General features: G+C 42.0%; 1 protein-coding gene across 4 annotated transcripts in view; it reads right to left on the reverse strand.

Moving 5' to 3' along the window:
* Window positions 1-22,696, reverse strand: part of LOC126168779 (synaptosomal-associated protein 25) — a 405,535-nt gene that overhangs the window by 181,792 nt on the left and 201,047 nt on the right. For all 4 annotated transcript variants that reach the window (XM_049920588.1, XM_049920585.1, XM_049920586.1 and 1 more), the window contains one exon: window positions 4,698-4,799. In XM_049920588.1, coding sequence (XP_049776545.1) covers window positions 4,698-4,787 — 90 coding nt within the window. In that variant the 5' untranslated portion in view covers window positions 4,788-4,799. The remainder of the gene's footprint in view (window positions 1-4,697; window positions 4,800-22,696) is intronic.

Raw genomic sequence — 22,696 nt, forward strand, 5'->3', positions numbered from 1 at the left:
CTTGGCTAGCATCTACATTTACGTTCAAGCACGCATTTCTCGCGGTGTTTCCAGATTTTCGTCTAATCCCTGTAGATATCACTCGCTCCTGAACTTTTTCCGAGGCTGATGGCCAGCATGTAGCTCCCCACTGCTCTTAGTGCACACTGTATTTTATGAGCACTCGCTGTACTCAAAGCCAATGTTTCAAGAACCCAAGTTGTTACTAGAACGGCATAGGTATTGTATGTTTACCGGGAGTTCTTTATTCGTCTCGATACACAATCTTTCGGATTGTTGTCCAGGTCAAGTCCATTTTTCACGGATTTTCTATCTTTTGGATTGTTTTCCCTAGCTGAATTTTATGGCCAGAAAAGATATATTCGGAGAATATTTCAATACCTTTGTAGTCAGAATTATTGGATCTTTAGTCACAGAAAGTGCGTTCTCACTATTTTCTCTGTCTAGTGTACAAATCCACAAAAATCGAATACAAGAGGAATGATTAGCGGTCTACATCATGCGAAGCAGCATCGCAGCATATTCTATTTATGTAGTGTGAATTGAAGCTGTGAGGCATGAGCCCAGCGGTCCGCCGTCGAAACCACATCCTTGTGATGGCTTTTAGAGGAAGGCAATTCTCCCCCCTACACACACACACACACACACACACACACACACACACACACGACCATGCCTAAAAGCGGGACCTCAACTGACGTAGGAAGAGAGCGAACCGTTTCTACTCTTTAATTTTTTAAATTCATTTTCTGTTTGAAACTTCACAGAGAAGACGGTATTCGTAGCGTATATCTGATTTACAACGTATTTCGAAAACATTCACGTGTAAAATACTTTTTTTCCGCACAGTGTTTCTATACATTTACTTCACGGCTGACTTATTTGTACGTGTGGTCGTAATATGAACGAGAGCGGCATTAATATTTGTCGGGCTGTTTGGCATTGGTAAAGAAGACTTGTTTGTGTCCCCCGCCTTTACGGGTTTCGTGGGGTAACTCGAGCCAAGGTTATGGTTGTGGGATGAGTCAGTACATAGTTCATGCAAATCTGGTTTGGTAATTTATAACCAAGGAAACCATATAGCCCATAAAACACGAAAAATATTTTGGGTGTACTCGAAAATGTTACACATTACAGAGAAAAGTTTTGGACTACCCTACGGAACAGGACTGTGCCACAAGGAGACCTTTCAACGTTTACTCTAAGACGTGGATTTATCAATCAGTTTCTTGTTGTCTTTTCAGTTCTCCTGGAATCATACTGAAAATGTAATCTGCTGAATACTGCTCACCTCCCTGCATTATGCTTAAGGAAACGTTATCAAAGTGCAAATCGTGTTGTAGGTCTGCTGTTCATTGACAATGTTGCAATTCTCACTAATGAGTCAATATTCCCAACAACGAATCCTGTGACGGAATGTGTGTACCACGATGACAAAGCTAGTTCGCGAACTTAGTATACGCCGTTCTTCTGTGTCTCTCCCCTCCCTCCCCCTCCAAATCAGCCCCTCTTTCTCTTTACTGTGTATATTATTGGTAAATGGACAGAGGTGCCCCGACATACGATACCACAGACGATAATAGGGTGAAAGTAAACAAAGTAAATTAGCCTTTGCGTTTCAGTGTGAGACGATTCCTGCAGTACAAATGACAGTTTAGTTTCTGCACAAAACCTTTAACGTAGTACTTTACACAAGGTGTACATGAAGTCTGGGAATACTTCATTTATTGCACAAGAACTCAAGTTGTACAGATGTCATACTTATTGCATTTTGAAGTGAAACTCTTAAAGCTTTTTTTTCCTTCAAACATTCGATATGCGAACCATGAGTGACCCGACAGACGTCAATAGAGTAATTGAATATTTGCCATACCCGTCCCAGCATGGCATCGTCGACTGTGGCAGTCGCTGCCCATATTCTCTACCAGAGTTCTGCTACATCACGTGGTAGAGGCGATACATACACCACATCTTCAATGTGCCCCCACAGAAAAAGTCACACGGAGTAAGATCTGTTGACCGGGGAGGCCATTCCATGAGACAGCTGTCCCCTTCTGTAGCACGGCCATGTTTGCGACTAGCGTTGACTATCGGCAAATTACCAAACTACGCTGTGGCGGTATATATGAAAAAAATTCTGGGTTTCTCTTAAAAATGACATTTGCATGATATCTGTACAATGTTTGGTTCTTGCGCAATTAATAACTGAAAGTGTTCCTAGACTTTATGTACACCCTGTACTTACGTCTGGCTCTCTCTAGGAACGTGGATGTCAGGTTACACCTCGGTATTCGACTGTCTATCAATCTTTTCATTATTCTCCAGTTATGACAGTTCCTTGCACGTATGAAAAATGACCAAATCCACCGTCCGATTCTATATTACATTGAAGCCTCCTTGTAACTTCATTAGGTAAGTTGACTCAGTTTCGAACAGAGGAGGCGGCACACCACCTATAACACCGTGTCTACTAAAACACCAGCAGGTGTAAATAAATCTTCTGGCTGAAGGCTGCTTCATGCTATACTGGATCCTTTCAAGTCCCTAATAAAAAACGGTACTGCTGTTCAATTGATTCGCTATGTCCTTGCAGGCCGCACGAAATATGTGGCATTTGATTTACTGAAAGACTAGAAAAATGTTGTTCAAGTCGTCGTTCAAGTCGCCGACTACATAACTATGTTATACAGAGTACATCGTAATTTTAAATCATTGGACTGACAGGGGAGGGTTGGTGGCGGTAAATGAAACAACGCTTAATGTTTCTGTCTGTAGCTGCTGCAAAAACGAATTATTTTGCAAAATCGTCTGTCTGTTGTTCTGAAGAGTGCAGAACGCTACTTGCAAGCTATTTGTACTCGCATTTACGTTGCTATTGCCAATGGCCGGTGTACAACGTCTGTGTGCTCCTTCATTCATGAAGTGCCGAGCGTAAAAGATTACCCACAGCAACTACTAGTTCGTATTTTAACTTGTTTGAGGAAGTGGTGGAGCACCGTAAACAACTTTGTATAATTATTACACACGAATAATGACTAAGTCGTGCACTGATGGAATTTACCACACGGTTCAAAGATTTAACGATTTAACTACATGGTCTTACGCAACATTTCTGTTTTATGATAGACCCACAGCTCATGCTGGCTACATGTACTTTAAAAATTGGAATTGTTATAGTTTCATGAAATTAACGTTTGATTAATTTTAAAAATACGTCTATATAAATTGATAATGTTTTTTGTACCGTTATGACAAAGATACGTTTACAACATTCAGGGGCCTGAACATGGTGTAATGTAACAACGAAATCTATTGCCTATAAAATAAGGCCTTTATGGAGAGCTGAAGGTGTCATCTGTATTACATGAAGACACTAAAAAGATATCTTTTTCGGCAAGAGATATTACGAGGTTTGTGAGGAAAGTGATGAGACATTTTTATCCACCGAAGTTTTTATCTTTTTCAAACAACAATATTGTAGTTCCCTTCGACAGCTACACACCGGCAGAGTCGTCGTTCCCAGACTTTGTAGCAGCACTGAAAGGCTTCAAATGGTAAGGCCTTCAACAAAGTCGGTCACATTCTCTTGAGTGTTTGAGATTGGAGTCCCAAAATTACGTCTTTAATGCATTTTTCAATTTCAGGAAGAGAAAAGAGTCACATGGACTTGGATCAGGTGAATAAGGGGTCTGTGGAACAACAAGAAAGCCTATGAGATAAAAAATCCCGTGATGGAAGTGGAGAATTGTCATGATGCAGCATCCATTTGTCTGCAATATCCGATTTCCTCAGCCTTTCAAGAATATCTTTGTAGTATACTTTGTTTACAGTTTGCCTGCAGGAACAAATTTTTTATGCACGACACCTTTACGGAAAAAATTACTCATCAGTATTGTTCTGATCTTTTACTTGTTCATTCGAGCTTTTTCGTTCAAGGAGATGTCACATTGTTCCACTCCTCACATCGCCGCTTTGTGTCAGGATCGCACTCAAGAATCCAGGACTCATCAGCTGTCGTCCGATGACTGAACCATACGTGGTCATTGGAAACCCTCTCAAGTACATTGACGCACGTGTTTCTTCGAGTGTCCTCCTGATTGGCTGCGACGATTTTAGGCGGCATTTTGGCACAAACCTTTCGCCTGTGCAAATCTTCGGTCAAAATCTGATGTAGGGTGAAAGTGTAAGTTTCACATGTCACTAATCATCTTTATTGTTAAACGTCTGTCTGATCTCAAGACGACGCACAAGATCGACGTCTTCGTTGATTTTTGAAGTTGAAGGTGTTCCTAAGAGAGGGTCATCTTCAAGGTGTTTTCGGCCTCCCATAAATGATTTGGGTCAGCGAAACACCTGTTCTCTCTAAAAGAATGTCCCCCATTGGGACTACTTTAACTTTTCGAAGGTCTCACTCGCAGGTTCCTCAAGATTAATACAAAACATGGCGTAACATTGTTCTAAATTCCGCTGTTCCATTTTCGTGAGACACGACAAAAACACAATTTCACTGAAACTGAGTATCTGGAAGATATGATCACACCGGTCTACGCAAGTAGACCACAGCCTTGCCAGATTGCTCGAGTTTTTCTGTCTCATCACTTTTCTGACCCACCTCGTAAACAGGCGTGAACTGATGCACCAGGTCATCACATCAGTAGGGTGAGGGTGTTTCAGTGATTAAGAGATCTGGTACTCACCTCATCAGTAACCTGTCCAGCCTTGAGCTGGAGTTCCTGGAGTTCTGATTTTGGCCCATCAGGGACCGGGGCGGCGGCTGGAGCTGGCATCGTTCAGCGGGTCTGCAACATACAAGGGAGGGGAGCTTGTTGAAACACGGGAAACCTCCATCAAGTGTGTTAAGCGATGCCGCTGCCTGATGGCGCGCGCGCGCACACACACACACACACACACACACACAATTTGTTTACACTCAGTTTATAAGCGTACGCAGTGGTAGACAGTGCGCCGTGAGAGTGTCTTATTTTCTTTCACAAAGTTGTCGCACAAGGCAATAAATACAGTGCCTTGTTTTTGAAACTACGTATTTCGCTACTTGCGAGTTCAGAACGTCGCAGCTTGACTGCAGCACGAGTTCAACAACTTCCTGCAAAGATGCACAACATTCTCAACATCACTCGGAAGACAGAATTTCTGCAAGTGAATTTTTCTCATGGAAGCGCACAAGCACACACCCACACTCACGAGAAATTTTTCTATGAGCAAGATACCAATCCATCACTTAACTCTACATCCATATGACGCAGCAATTCATATTTCTAAGTAGAGTTGGAAAACCATCGTAGGTCATAAGTAAGCGTTGACTACTGTACCCTCATTACCTATACGTTGTGTGTGTTGCATACGTATTGGACCTTAACTCAGAACGATCGCTTTCTTTATGTATGTATGTATGTATGTATGTATTGTATGTATGTAATCAATGTCTCACTAGATTCTCCTAAAAACCTGAAGTGGTGGAGCATCTAGGAACTGAGTGGGGATACCTAACGGTCCAAGTAACCTACGGACATTTTTTCCTATACAGTTATCCTCCTGTGTTACTCGAAAGTAAACAGTATTTATAGCAAAACTGGAATTTCCAATGCTTAATTCAGGTTTTATTGGAAAATAGTTTACGTGTAACGTGAAATGACAAGGATGTTATTGTAAATATAAAGAAAACAATACAGATCTATCGTATAGTTCCAGGAATCGCAATTTCCTCAAAAATAAAGAGAGATAAGCAAAAGTGTATCAAACATCGCTATAAAACTTCGAAGTTTTAACAAGTTTCTGCTATCCATAAACAACTTTCGCATTTATCAATAATGACGGGACACACTTGCCTTTGACCCTAATGAATTTCTACTGAGTTCGAAATAATTATATAAATGATTGTGCATGTAAACTGTTGAGGGTTGATGTTGTGGAGACCAAACTGGGAGGTCATCCGTCTCATCGGATTAGGGAAGGAAGTCGGCCGTGCCCTTTCAAAGGAACCATCCCGGCATTTGCCTGAAGCGATTTAGGAAAATCACGGAAAAACTAAATGAGGATGGCCGGACTCGGGATTGAACCGTCGTCCTGCCGAATGTGAGTCCAGTGTGCTCACCACTGCGCCACCTCGCTCGGCGCACGTAAACTGTGCCAACGGCCTTGCTGCAATGGTAACACCCGTTCCCGTCAGATCACAGAAAGTGCATGGTCGGGTCGGACTAGCATTCTGATGAATGATCGTTCCGGTCTGCCACGAGCTGATGGCAGGCGAGGTGCACTCAGCTCTTGTGAGACCAACCAGCTGAAGAGCTACTTGACTGATAAGTAGCGGATCCGGTCTCGGAAACTGACAACGGCCTGGACAGCGATGTGCTGACCACATCCCCCTCCATATCCGCATCCAGTGACGGCTATCGGCTGAGCATGACACGGCGATCGGTTGGTACAGTTGGGCCTTCCGAGAGCTGTTCAGACGGACACTTAAAACTATTCTTTCATCACAAGTAATTGCTTTTGTTACATAAAAGCGACAATGCAATTTATATTCTGTGAGGATATATAATACACAGTGGACTAACGCTGAATGAAAACAAATAACCGAACAAAGAAATAAAGGGAAGTCGTCGGGTCCCTGTCTCTACTACACCTTCATTTATTTTTCTATCGCTACCACTGCTAACGGTAATCCTACCACCTATTACGTCATTCATGCAGTATACCAAACCCGCCGAACTGTAGTTTTGGTAGAGCGCAACTGTAGTTTTCAGTAATAACATTTAGTGAGCGAATGCAGACTCAAGTATCAGAATCATACTGACAATAACGTATTTAGACATCTGAACTTTTACAACTACTGTTATCTGTGTTTGGTATTCCAATATTTTTTACACTACGGTGGCATGAGCCCCGAAAAAAATCAATTTTAATAACTGTATACCTTAAGAAAGTAGGAAATAACTGTACCTACGACTCAGTAAAGTTTTCGCCAAATTATACTACTTATTACGTAAATTGGATCCTACAGAGTAATATACCTAACAGAAGAAGCGATCAGATGTAACTAACACAGTAAAGAGCCAGAAGTTCATGACAACTGACCGCCCCGATACTGAACGCGGTAAGATAAGTTGATCAAACGGCAGTGGATTGGCGGAGCTGTCATTTGTTCTCAGGTGATTCACGCGAAAAGCTGTGCGATGTGATTACGCCCGAACAACGGCTATGACTTAGAACAGGGAATGGTTTCTGAAATAGTTAAGAGAATTCAATATTCCGAGATCTTCAGTGTCAAGAACGTGCCGAGAATACAAAATTCTCACCACGGATAACTCAGTGGACGACCAGGGCAGAGGTGTTTGGGTAGAATTGTCAGTGCTAACAGACAAGCAATACTGCGTGAAATAACCGCAGAAATCAATGTCGAACGTACGACGAACATATCCGTTAAGGCAATGCGGCTAAATCTGATGTTAATGGGCTACGGCAGCAGACGACCGACGCGAGTGCTTTTCCTGCTGCTGGGTTCGTCACCGCATCGGTTGGAGTGCGGGGCAGACCCCATGAAGCCATGGACCTAAGTTGTCAACAAGGCGCTGTGCAAGCTGGTGATGGATCGATAATGGTGTGGGCTGTGTTTACACGGAATGGACTGGGTCCTCCGAGCCAAATGAACCGATCGATCACTGACTGGAAATGTTTATGTTCGGCTACTTTAAGCCCATGAATAGCTGCAAATGGTCTCTATGTTCCCAAACATCGATGTGCCATGTCAACGGGCCATGATTCTTCGAGATCGGTTTGAAGGAATCCTGGACAATTCAAGCGAATGGTTTAGCCATTCACATCGCCCGACATGAATCCCATCGAATAATCGAGAAGTCAATGCGTGCGCAAAATTGTGCATCGGCAACACGTCTGCTGTTATGGACGTTTATAGAGGCAGTATGGCTCAGTATTTCTGCAGTGGACTTCCAACGATTTGTTGACTCCATGCCACGTCGAGTTGCTCCACTGCGCTGGGCAAAATGAGGTCCGACACGATTTCAGCGGGTTCCCACGCCTTTTGTCACTTCAGTGTATAGGCGGATTAGAAATGAACAGGGAGTCGTTCTAGCCACGATACAGGCCGCAAATGGGGAAATCCACTGACTTAAGCGACACTGACACAGGCCAGATTGTTATGGCCCTACGTCTGGGAAGGAACATTTCAGAAACGGCAGATCTAACTGGCTGTTCATGTGCTACAGTCGTATCAATGGGAAGTGGCTGAAGGAAGGTAAAACCATAAGCAAGCGTCCAGGTGTTTGAAGATTACGCCTCATCACTTTCCGTTGATGTCGGTGGGTAGCCCGTTCCGTAAAGCAGGATAGACGGCGATCTGTGGCAGATCTCACGGTGGAGTACAAGATTGGTGAAGGGTAGCGTTGGGATATCTAGCTGGGACCTCGGCGGGAAAGATGTAGAAATGAATTAAATAAATTTAATATTACTTTTTACTTAAAACATGGAACTTTTTGCGACAGAAGTAGTTGATATATTTTTCGGAAGGTGTCACCTTTTTGAGAAAGTCTTTTTTCCCTTTTACGTATTTATAGAGCTCCAGCCAAGTCAGTTTGCAATTAAACTGGCAATGTAAGTGTGATTCCACAGCCCTGGCAGCACTCTATTCTTTCATCAGTCCACCGAGCAGACATCAGCTAAAACACACTTTCCACAGTGGCGTTGTGCGCGGAAATAGAAAATATTACTCGCCTAATTGTAGCAGTTGACATTTGCGTTCAGCATATTCGGTTTCCTCAAGAAAGTAAATCCACCTTTCTTTCGCCGATCGTTTAGACTTCCCTTTTTCCGAATCAAACTTAGTTTCTAAGAAGCTCTTCAGATATATATACATCCCCGAAAAAATCGGAGCAAAATAGATTTATCTGGACAAGAATGTCGATAACGGGGACGGTCCCTACATATCGGGACGGATGGAGACTCCAGTGAAGGCCTATGCGCACATTGTTGACGATAGTACTCCACAGTAGACTACAGCTACGTGCTTTTGCGTTGACAGATTCGTCAATTATAGTTGCAGCGGGCACGGGACCATCTAGGTTAGACATCTGGTAAGATGAGACCAGTTCCTTGTTAAACACCTCAATGGTCGAGTCCGGCTACGCCATCATCTGGCTTTAAACATGTACCACGTTAGGGACGTGGACTGGTATGGGCAATATTATGCTATGGGGGACATTCACATGTACGCCGGTGGTTCCTACGGTAGTAATCGAAAGAAACTTGACAGCTGTAGACTACGTGGACATTACTGCTGACCACCTATGTCCCTTCAGCCTTTACGTCTTCCAAAACGGCGATGACATTTTCCAGCACGGTAACAGTCGGAGTGCCAGAATCGTGTTACTATGGTTTGAGGGCCTTGTTGGTGAACTCATGCTGATGTCTAGGCTACCAAATTGGCCTTATCGGAAACTAATAGAACACATCTGGGACAGTATTGGGCGCGATCTCCATCCCTACAGAACTACCGGCGTGACCTATGCGTCAACATCAGTGCCACATACATCCGAAAATGTACAAAGGCCTTGTCAGATACACGCCTTTCAGAATCCCTGCTGAACTGCGTTCCAAATATGAATGAACACGCTATTAAATAAGTGATCATAACGTTTTCGCTGACCAACGTAGATCGCATAAAGGACAAAAGTTCAATGACATTTGTCGAGCAACTAATCGTACCGTTTACAGCAACGAAGTACATTATTGACTGCAGTGGGCACTGAGAACAATATGTATCCCACTGTTTCTATGCAACATATAATTGAAGGCTTTTATACTTTGTCATTTCTACGTTACATCAGCTCACTGGGTATTTCATTAAATACGCAAAACAATAGCACACGTCGGCATTGGTGATTTTTAACATACTTTTTAACTAAAATTTTCGATTCTATTTTTTTACACTTACTGTACTCTACGGATTCATACTCAGGAGGGCGAATTGTGTGTTAATCCAGTTATACGCTACGCTCTTTACTTGATGATAGCAAATTACATCTTCTCGACGTTGTAGTCCAAATACTGTGCTGTGCATCGACAAGAATGACTACTGTTTTTGAGAGGTGATATCCCACAATTCAGATGGAGTGATTCTGGAAGCGTAAATACAAAACTTGAAATATTTAGTTCCCAACGACAGTAAAAAGACGTCACATTTCATACCACCAACGAGTAGCTTTGCTGCTACAGAAGGCAAGACAAGGCAGCGCCATACCACCACCTACAGCCACGACCATGGCTTGTAATGTAGTTGCCGATCAAACCAATCTTCTGCTTGAAGGCAGCATTACCTTTTCATTTAGGATTCCGTACGTAGTCCACAAAATATATTATAGAACCTGAACACACATATTACAGACGATATATTTAAGGAATCACTTAAGAAGAGCGATATCTGGAACAATTTCATTGCACATTTACAGGTGAATTTTCTTACAACGACGTCGGTTACAACGACAACCCGTCTATGAAGTCATGGTTTCTGTGGTACGACCGTATTACTCGTAAATAGCATACTCGCTTAATACGACAAATATATATGCGTGTTCCCCGTACGTAACGTCATTTTCAGCCTCGTTTAGCAACAAGACTTTTCAAGAATCAGTGTACTGTAGAAAGAAATCTGTTCTTGTAATATGGCAGCCTTGCATATTATTCTCTCTGCCCTTCCGTCAACAATCTGTAGTATAGACTCCTTACCTAATTGTTACCCTAGCGCATTCATACTACAGCAATAGTGACAATCACAGAATTACACGGTACACTTCACGTCAGTTTCCACGATAATTTGTTACGAAGTGTACGTATTTTAGAACAACATGGTCAGAAATACAAAAGTTTTAACAGTGGAGGAAAAAGTGAATGTGATTCATGAAATTGAGGATGGAGCTGAAAAGGTTTATTGTCCAAACGATTTGGAAGAACAACGTTGAAATTGTTACTGCGTTTGAACAAAATGGATCAAACATTAAGCGGTTACGAAAAGGTGAACGGAGCGACGCGGATGAAGCGATGCTTACGTGGTTTAAGTAACAGATGAGTAGTAATGTACCCATTAGTGGACCTCTCTTTATGGTGAAAGCGAGAGAATTTGCTAAGAAATTAAAAGATGAGGAATTTGTGTGCAGCAGTGGCTGGCTTTACAGATTCGAGTAACATCACGGCATTACTTTTGGCAAAGTGAGCGGTGAAGCTAACATTGTGAATAGCAAAACAATCAACTACAGTTCGTGAAGGAATGCGGACTGTGATATCTTTAACCTTCCTTTGTTACGTAAGTCGTAACGTGGGGTCCAGTGGATCACCATGGTATGTTAATGTTGCTATACACGTGTAATTTTTAATAGCTAGGTTATTTAATACAAAATAATGTGAAGGCAACCATACAACCATATAAATTATGACATTGAATCAATAGTTATTTGAAGATAACATTTTATTACGTTAGAAAACCGGTGATCCCTACAGTTATGTTTTCACAATATAAAATGAACATTCGATGGTTTAACAATCTTCTTCTGACGACTTAGCATTTACCTTTCATACACTGATCACAGACAATAGGCAAATGTATCACGCGCAGGCGTTTTCCACACTGATATCAAGTAAATCGAGTTATTACATCTTATTTCTAGGGCAAATGATGCACCACCTTTTCGCAGCTGACGCTTCTTGTGCTGTTCTGTCACTGACACCAGGTGTTGATCCCCTCATTTTTGCTGCCCTTTGGCGAGTTTCTCTAGGTGAGCGATCCATTATTGCCCTCTTCTTTAGCTGGTCTTGCACCAAGCCGAAACCGGTTTCCCTAGGAAAACCCTCCCCTGCCTTTTCTTTTCAGGGTTATTACTACTGAAAACTGTAGCACTATTGATTCCAGCTAGATCAACTATGCGAAAAAATATCATCGGCGGCTATCTATTGCACTTCCTTGCAGTTGAGTATGTGGCACAGAACTTGCCCATCATATAACCCCCCCCCCCCTCACCCAATCACCCTTTCCGGTCATTGCAGAAAGTGATTTTTTTTTCCTTGCTTACACCGGAGGTAGCGTCTACTGACGTGTCTTCAAGGTGCGTACCAGAAATCAACACTACATTTGTGTTGTTCTTAGGAGCATAGGAGAGCGAAGTGAAGTCATTTTGAAAGCCAAATATTGTGGATTTCGCATCTCTCTTGTCAGCCACAAATTGTGGAGGACTGCGTACCGACAGATGTCACGTTTTTCTCCAACAATCTTAGCACAAAAGGAATACTATAAAACCAGTTACGTTCCTACCTGTGCCACTCAGTGGTTCTATCAGTCTGATAACCAAACAACCGCAGAGGTGGAAAACTCGTGTGGACCATTACGTTGATTTCCAACATAAATCTTAATGGGAATAGAATACCAAGTTTTCACTTCCGTTAGAGAGAAGACTTTGAGGCCATACTTGGCCTGTTTACTCAACAAATACTGTCGAAAACTACAGTGATCTCTGTATGGAACAACCTGCTCATCTACTGTCAAATATTCAAAAGGTATGTAACTGAATCTGCAGTTGCATATTAAATGCCAAATATAGCCCGGACCGATACTAGTTTGTCTTTTTGTTTACGCAGTGGTCGGTAGTTAAGACATCGTACCAAATTTACCTCAGAAGAAACTCGAAACGATTCAGAATGATGGTGTTGGAAAAGCTTTAATTCCCATCCTCGGTATATTCCCCAAGTCGGGCAAGTTTCGGTGCCCTGGGCGAATAGATCTTGCTAAACTCAGAAGTCTAACTATGTCTTTTTACTTCGGGTATCATCAGTCAGATACGCAGTCCTGTCATATTTATTCTTTTCCTCGTCTTTACCAATTTTTATGTTTCTACTGGCTGCAATAGCACTAACAAGCGTTATATCTATTAGCGCAGAGAAACAATAAGTGGGAGATTTGTAAGTCTTTACAGCTCCCTTTCCTCCATGAAAATGAATATTTTTCATCCTAGTTTTGGCACTGATTGGCAGGAACCTTCCTGCTCTGGTGTGTTCTTGTCTTCAACTATGATACAATTAGACGGAATCACCGTGCTGCTCACTAGTGGTATTATGCTCAGACTCGATACAGTGGTCTGACACAGAATTAGGAGACAATACATCTACGTCTTCATCTGAAACCACCTCAATTAAGCAATTGGAAGCGTCATCTTCCATCGCCTGCTACAAAAATAAAATCAATTAATGATAATTCCAAAAGCTTCAGACTGTTAGGAAAGCTCGAGTATGCGAATTTACGCCTATTTGCTAGGCACTATGTCGTAACAGAAGTTTTGACGTTTGAGTCTAGGAACTGTCAAACGCTACCAACAATGAGCGATACAACAATGAACAACTAGATAGGGAAGTAGAGAGATGTGAGAGAGGATTGCTAGGCGCCAGGCAGTGTTGCCAACTTTGTTCATATAAATTTAGCTGAACTAAATGTGCAGGGAGCCTGTCGTACCCAATGTTAACAATTGAAGGACAATGCAGACGAGACTGGCATTTTTCTTCTGACACCTGACAACACTCAAATTCAAGGGTGAAAAACTTGTTGGTGGCAAGCTATTAGAGAACTAACAACAGTTCCGGTTTGTACAAACGAAGACGGAACTGAGAAGAAAAAATTGCTCGAAATAGGCAAATTAAAAATTCCTAGGCGTTTTAAGCATGTAAAAAATCTGCCAGTGCATTAAAATTGTAATAAAAGTCCAAGATAGCCTCCGAACTCTCGGAATCTGAAATGCGTTGGGGTCGTGAGCTTAGAAATCAGAAAAGGAAGATACTGGTTCTTGTTGACAACTGTGTAGCACATCCTGCACTCTCTGGTCTGGAGAACATTAAGCTTGTTTTTCCTCTTGCAAATACGACAAGCTTATTGCAGCCCATGGACCAAGGAGTAATTAGGAGTCTGCATTACCAAAGCTTGGAGCCTGGTCACAGCCCAAACCACCAAGAACTATTTCCATCATGCGTGAATCACAACTGAATTAACAAATGCCGCAGAAGCTGAAGAAACGTTCGATGACACTGATGATCTGCTGCTATCTGCATTGCTGCCAGAGATCAATTGTGATATTCTCAGTCAGTGTGACTATGAAATACACGCAACAATCGAGGAACTTTTTACAACCGAAGCGCAAACTGCAGACTAAATTGTAAATGAAGTGAAGAATCATGGCCACAGTGAGCATGGAAGTGAGCGAAGGAGAAGAAGACGAAGAAGAAAGAAATATGGTGCTTGTCCGTCCGGTGAGTGACGCATTGGAAGCGATTGTAATTGTTAACAAGTTCTACGAAGATAGAGGAGGGAGCAGTGAAATTGCAAATGAAATAATGAACACTGAACGTAATAGTAAGTTTGGTGAGTATTTGACATAATGCTGTACGTATTGTATTCACGTAAGCTTAAGAGTGAGTAATGTATGTAAAACCAAACAACGCTAAATAAATTTCTTCTTTTCCATTTGCCACCACAACAACTGAAAATGAGAATTCTGTTACAACGACACTCTTTTATAACACAATTTTCAAGGTCCTTTGAATGATACTATAGCCAGGTTTCACTGTATTCTCACGAAATTCGCCAACAGTGATCAGTCAAAATTTGTAAACAATAGAAATAATGAACCGAAACCTCCCCTCGTTAATTTTTAGCAAAAGGCCTACCCTTTTGTAAACAGACGGAGAATAAAAAAATCTGATCATTTAACAACAAACTATTGAGATAATTTTGAAAATAAAATGGAATTTGTAGTAGTGACAGACAGAACTGAAACTCGATGCTTATGCTTTTTTGCTTTGTTTCGCGCGCGCGTGTGTGTGTGTGTGTGTGTGTGTGTGTGTGTGTGTGTGTGTGTGTGTGTGTGTGTGTGTGTGTGTGAGAGAGAGAGAGAGAGAGAGAGAGAGAGAGAGAGAGAGAGAGAGAGAGAGAGAGAAGGGAAAGCGTGTTGGTTGTTAAAGCGCCAATGATAATTGTGCTGGTTTTTCATAACTTACTATACAGCCAAATGTTAAATAAATAGCACATGGAAATCTTTTCCAAAACCAACAGCTTTTTACTGCTTTGCGATATGACGTGTATACTGTCCACTGAACTTGTCACAAAGTCAATTACGCAAGTTTCAGCTTTGTATTTAATTTTTTGCATTTCGACTGAGTTCACTTCCCAGTCAACATCCAGGTATAGGGCGATCAATAAGACAAGGGCGAGAGAAGATCAAGACGCTGTCTTGTAGCTCCCTCCTAAGCACCGCACCAGAGCCGTACAGACGACTTTCGAAGTATCGGGACTTGCATTCCAACCCGGCTGCTTCGGAATACCAGGACAGCGCATCAGTACTGCACATCCTCGCTCTACGAGAGTTTTCCACAATGCGGCTCTACCACACTCACGACACTCCAGAGATTCGACAGCACAATTCTCTACGCTGCAGCACGCAGGGAAGATTAAGTGTCTCAAAGCGTAAAGGCACTCAGTGTTCAGCATAAATTATGCTGTAGCTCTAACTTATGGACAGATTAAAACTGTTGTGACGGACTGCGAATCTGTCCCGGAACCTTGCCACTACCGACTGAACTTCCCCCAGGCAAGGCGCAGGGTCCACCCTTACCGTGTTGCTTCCCTCAGTGGCTATCCTCTACTTTCCAAACTACACGCTACGTCGCCTGCTTACCTTGCTGAACCAATACTCCTCGAAGAAATGAGACGGCAGAGAAACTGCTCAGCCACAGCCTAGACGATTGTCTCCAGAATTAATCGTTCATTCTGCAGCGCAGTGCTAGCCTGACGAGGTATGCAGGAAAAACTCTGAGAAGTTTGTAACGAACGAGGGAAATACTTGAAGTAAGCTGTGAAGACGAATGTGAGTCGTGCCTGTACAGTTCCATCGGTAATGGCACTGCCCGTGAAAGCGAAGGAACGCTCCGTGTCGGCTATTGGTCCGCACACAGTTTTCATTCTATTGAATGCTTCCCAACAGTCCCACGTTGTTCTGCTCCGGAGTAAAAGATTCATTCTAGAAGCACCTATTTTAGTTCCCTCTAAACGACCTTAGCTGTCACGTTCAATGGCATTGTCCGTGTTTCGTACATGAAGGGCGTTTGAAAAGTGCGTGCAAAGTACGAGAGATGGCACCACCGGCGCGTATCGAGGTCATGTTTAGTTAGTAGCATCTTTGGAAAGAACGCACACCGAGATTCAGCCATATTGGTCTATTTCTGTGTGTTTGGCATTTGTGTGAATCAAGGCAGTCGAGTGATTGTCAAAAAATGGACGAAAAAGAATTTCGTGTGGTGATTAAAACATTACTTTATGAAAGACAGAACGCTTCAGGAGACTAAAGAGAAGCTTGATAAACATTACGGTGACTCTGCACCTTCGATTAGAACAATTTATAAGTGGCTTCAGAATTTTCGGAGTGGCCATATGGCCACAAGTGATGCTGAACGTTCTGGACGTCCTGTGGCGGTAACGACTCCAGAAATCATTGATAAAATCCATGATGTGGTGATGGATGACAGAAGAGTTAAGGTGCGTGAGATTGCTAGTGCTGTGGGCATCTCGAATGAACGGGTACATAATATTGTGCATAAAGATTTGGACATGAGAAAGCTATCTGCAAGATGGGTTCCGCGGTTGCTCACGCTTGACCAAAAACGGAATTGTGTGAAGTGTTGCAAAGATGGTTTGCAGCTGTTCAGGAAGAATCCGCAGGACTTTATGCGCCGTTTCGTCACTGTGGTGAAACACATGGATACATTAATATACTCCTGAGACCAAACAACAATCTAAACAAAGAGGTTACCAAGGGAGAATCTACACACACACACACACACACACACACACACACACACACACACACACACAAAAGGCTAAGACGATTCCTTCGGGCCAGAAAGGTTATGGAGACTGTCTTTTGGGATTCGCAACGCACAATCCTTACCGACTATCTGGAAAAGAGTAAAACTATTACAGGTGCATATTAGTCATCGTCACTGGACCGTTTGAAAACAGAGCTGCAAGAAAAACGCCAGCAATTGGACCTCAAAGAAGTCCTTTTCCATCACGACAATGCACAAGCACATGCCTCAGCAGTTGTTGCAAAATTAATGGAAATAGTATTCCAATTCGTTTCACATACACACACCACCTCTCCCCCCTCTCCTCCCCCCCCCCCCCATTCTCCAGACTTGGCTCCCTCGGACTACTATTTGTTCAATTTCAAGAAATGGCTGGCGGGACAAATATTTTATTCAAACGAGGAGGTGATTGCAGCAGCTAATAGCTATTTTGCAGGCTTGGACAGTTCCTATTATTCGGAAGGGATCAACAAATTAGAACAGCGTTGAACGTAGTGTATAAGTCTAAAAGGGGACTATGTCGAAATATAAAAGAGTTTTACCCCAAACACGCAAGTAGTTTTTATTCTTGCACAGACTTTTCAAACGCCCCTCGTAAATGTTGCCTGACATCTTTCAATGCTACGTTTCTAAATGAGTCTCTGTCCAGTTGTCGGAATCTGCCAGTGCGATCACCGAATTAACACTAGTGAAGGAAATAGGATGAAGTAGAAAGTTTATGCTATTCGGGTTGTCTCTAAGAATAAATATTACTCGCCTTCTGAAGTCATGTTAAATTTATTTTTAGCCAAACATGTTAAACCTACTTGTGTTGTTTGGCACCATCTGCGGTCAACAACTAAAATAAAAAAATACTGTGATTAAATATACTTTCTTTTGATATACGTAATGTTCTAAGGCTTCAATTTTTTGTTAATGTTTATAGTAGGCCTGTTTACTTGAAACATTAAGATAACCTGTAAGTAGTATCAAACACTGCACAGGGTAGTCGACGTTTTATTTTCACCACGAAATAATGAAGTTATGTAACAAGTTTATCTCAGGTACACTGCCGCAGTCTTTTTACACTGGCAGCACCGTGCCAAAATAGCTTAGCACGTCAAAAGAAAATGGCGCACCCCATCCCCATTTTATCAATGTGTTTCACGGGGGCTGTCAAAATGTACCAAGGGCACCGAAATGTACCTGAAAAAACTAATTACGTAACTTTATTTTTCGAGGTGAAAATTAGAAGTTTATGGTCGCTTATGGTCTGTACCTAAAAAAACAACGCAGGTACTTCGATGCTCAACAACAGGAATGCACAGACCGCGGGCCGCATCCGCCCTCAATTGATCCGATGGCAACCCTTAACTCACAATTCGTTCATGTAATTTTTTTACTCATCTTTTATTCCTTCCCGCAAAATAGAGGACCGACCCTTGTAGAACTTTGCTCTTTTGAGAGACAGAAGTCTAGTTGGCATTGGGTCAGGGTCATCCCAATTCGGAATAACAACTATAGGTATGTTGTTTTTGAACTTGCGCGTCCAGCAATGCAGTCGCAACAACATAGGAGTTGCACTTGAGCCTGCAGGGTAAGATCTGCTTCTGTAAAAACACAAAGCTGTAATAATATTTGTTAAATGAAATAAGTATTTGTGGAAGAAATGAAGTGCGGCCCTCACGTAGTGACAGTGTGGGTTGCGGCTGCGGCACTTAATCTACACACACCTGGTCCATAATACTGCTACTATTTTTCCGACTTTCTTCGTTCAGAAGATACACGGTGGTTTACAACGACCTTTCATCGTCCAGCCATTGATAAAGGGCAAAGGTGGAAGTTGGAGGGAGCGGCGTCCCAGGATTGCACGTGGGAATAGAAAAATACTAGATACCCCTTGCAGTGCAACTTTGGGTTTTGTCGTATCTTTACATTTACTATTGGTCTTCATTTCTCAGAATTTTACACGACGACAATAATCTATCGTACCACCATTTTCATACGCTGTGGTCAGTTTAACACAGGAGGGGAAAATGTCAGCAAAAAATACTATTGTAGATATAAATGTTTTCTTAAAATTATACCTAGCAATTATAAACATTTCGTAACAAGTTTCACCAAAGCAGAGTCACACGCATTTCGCGATGTGTAATATGTGTAACGTGAAACTGAAATTGCCTTAACAGTGTTCGATGTACGTTTTGTGAAAGCGCAGAAAGGGACCAAACTGCTGAATTCTGCAAACGCTGAATATCGACCGCTGCGAGAGACACCTCTGTGCCCCGCGCCAGGTTCAGCTGGCCTCCGTAGGCCACGCAGCGACAATTACTGTTCCAGCAAACTCTGACTTCACTGTTCACTACCACTCAGTTCTTTTAGCACAAAAACGAAAGAATTTCAGGTTTTTTTTTTTTTTACAATTATCGGTGTTCGGGACAGGTTGAAAGAGGACTGCGCAGGGATTCTGCTGCAGCCTGAAAGATATCTAACCAGTACCGGTCGGAGCTCATTCACTGTAACTGCTGAACACTAGATCTTTACGTCCGTCGGGGGATTTGAACGTCAGTTCTTGCGAATGCATATCAGGGGGTCTGTAGCTTTATGTCACATCGCTCGTCTGCATGACTTTCTTACAGTGACACGCTTTTCTACCAATGCTGTTGAGCTAAAGAACACAACATTTCACCATGGTTTCCATTATGGTACACGAGAAACTGATCGTACCGAACACTGCACTCGTTAAATAAAGTTTACACATCATTGAAACAAATACCACAAATTTCCACCACCAGACAATGGAAAAATATCAATTTTTTTTTAGGGAGCTAGTGCAGTATAATTCTTATTCTTCCGCGTCCTACTCCACTTGCGAAGAGTGTAGGCCATCTGACCACCTAAAGCTTGCAATGTGCTCGGTAGTACTACTTTCAGGGGTAAGTTACTTCTGATAAACTAAGACATTTTTATTGTTTTCCACTCCGCCACTTCAGCTACCTTGTTTATTACTAATTACAAAAAAATATAATCGCTTCTAATTCTTCGTTCCTATCAAGCGTGATTTGTAATCCCTCAGAAAGGTTGGCACTACTTCAGCTTTTCCCCTTGTTTCCAATATCTATGTTTCGTTTCAGTAAATCAGTAATGACATACTTCAAAACGTATAAATATTAGTTACATAGTATGAAATTAAAGGATAACATATATTTGAGATAGTTTCAAGGGGACACCCGTTAAAGAGAAATACCCGACAAAACCAAATAAGCAAACCTTCCATTCAGACTCTGTGGTTACTTTATCTCACGAGCAGCAGAACAGAACGAAAACACAGACTTGGCACGAATTTTAGTTGCGGGAGCGTGTATTTTTATACAGAAAAGCCAAACACGATATGTTATAATACGTCGGTACCGAAAATTGGAAGTAGGAAAGAAGCAGAAGAGAATTTGAAACATTTTTTGAAGTTCATATTGGATCAGGCAGCCGCAGATCCCACTGCTAAGGAAGTAATATTAGAATACAAACTGCTGCGCAGCTAGAAGGCCCTTCCACATGCAAGTAAAATGGAATAGGAGCATGGTGAACAAAACGAAATGCCTGCATTGAAACTGCGAAGCCGCAACAAAATAAGAGGCGCTCTGAAGAAGAAGTACCTTACGACAGGGCGAGGTTATGGAAACTGTAAATGGCCAATGACAACGCGACGCAGCCGTATGCAATATTTTCCTAACGGTAGAAAGTAACTTTTACTTAGTATCTAATAGCTCCATGTTTAACAACTACCTGACATGGATAAAAATATCATTGTAGTGTGATTTAAATTTGTTGATATCTGAAATTTCATGTCCGCAGTTGTCACGACAAGTATGTTTGCTGGCGATAGAAAATCGCCTTAAAGGCGATCTCCCACAAAAATTATGTAAAAAACCAGTAATTCACTTATAGTATTTCTAAGTACTTCATAAATTATTATTTTTCCATTAGGGTCGGAGCTACTGATGCTCTGCTACAACAACAACAACAACAACAACAACAACAACAACTACTACTACTACTACTACAAGGTGACTCCTCAAATGACCCTGAGCACTATGGGACTTAACATCTGAGGTCATTAGTCCCCTAGAACTTAGAACTACTTAAACCTAAGGACATCACACACACATCCATGCCCGAGGCAGGATTCGAACCTGCGACCGTAGCGGTCGCGTGGTTCCTGACTGAAGTGCCTAGAACCGCTCGGCCACTTCGGCCGGCGGTGTCTCCTCGAACTTGGAAAAAAAGAAGAAGAATCCCTGAGAAAGGCATCTACTGATAGATTACCAGTGAACGGTGAGGGGGAGGGGATATTTGCACATATATGCAGTAATTTAATCGTTTTTTAAACATCGGTAATTTATATGGAATAATATTCATATAATTAACCCACTTTGAATTATAAAGTATTTTAAAATTGTGTTTTATAAAGATCTGTACAACTAAATTCCAATGCTAGACACACAATTCCCCGAGATTTAACGAAATTTCTCCTTCTCCTTCTCCTTCTCCTTCTCCTTCTCCTTATTATTATTTCTTTTCTTTCTCAGATGTTATGTCTGGTATCATCACCATCACCACCACCATCATCATCATCACCACCATCATCACCACCATCATCACCATATTATTTCAGGGGAATAGTTTTAAATTTAGCATCTCACTACCGTCCCACCTCTGCTTTGCATCCCCACACGGCCTCCAGAAAGGCAGCTGCAAGTTCCGTCCCACGCTATGACCGTTGCGCAAGAAGAGTGGCACATTGTCAGAAAAGCGTATATGTTCCTCCGGTTTCTTCCGCAGAAACAATTCTGCTGCGGCACAGATGCATCACAGTGTGGGAATGAAAATACGCGGCAAATGGGACCTTTCTCCGAATTTGAAATACGGGGGACAGCACGGGGATTCCTGTGCACACATCTAAGGTGCACACAGATTCACCGTAAAGCTCCGGCTTTAAAAGGGCAAAACGCAGTGTCACGCCCAACAACTTGACTCAGGCCGTACACAGACTTGAGTGATGCTGATTGGCCACATAGTCTAGTACCTGTACCATGAAATTTCAATCTTTCCGGCAAGCTGAAAGAATATCTGTCGGGAAAGGGATTTTCGAACTTCTCGAGAGGTTTCCTGACAAGCAGCGCGTTTTATTTATAGACACTTTGTGAATACAATGTAACTTGAGTGTGTAAGTTTGAAGTGTAGTGCAGCATTCAGTAAGGGTTACTTGCCCTACTTCAGTAGTCTGTAGCCAACTTTTTGATGTCCCCACCTATCTACGGTCGAACAACTTGTCTGTCGAAGCAGTAACGAATTATATACAAAAGCCTTCGTGAATAAGTCTATTAGATAAACTCATACCAGAATCTCTTCAATGGCTTCGGAGATTAGCCTATATATAGAAAGAGTAAAACGCGGCAGGAAACAATTTATAACATGTATCAGTACCTCGGGAACGAACTGACCGAAGTACTTGGTCGGCTATCAAAATACCTCACGAACTCTTAACAAGTACGAAGTTTAAAATCTCTACCTCGTGCAAAAATCACGCTTATGATATAGCTCAGGGTTTCCTAAACTTTTCCTCTGACGGAACACCTTGAGAATCCTGACACTTGGATGGTAGTCCTTGTTTATTTTGAAGGTTAATAAATTTTTTAAAAATGACAACCTTTTTATTCAGTGGTTACTTCAACTTTACATCAAAACTAGTAACACCGAAGTAACAAAATTTTATAAAATAATTAGTATCGTCAAA

The sequence above is a fragment of the Schistocerca cancellata genome, chromosome 1, assembly GCF_023864275.1.
Source record: "Schistocerca cancellata isolate TAMUIC-IGC-003103 chromosome 1, iqSchCanc2.1, whole genome shotgun sequence".
Lineage (NCBI taxonomy): Eukaryota > Metazoa > Arthropoda > Insecta > Orthoptera > Acrididae > Schistocerca > Schistocerca cancellata.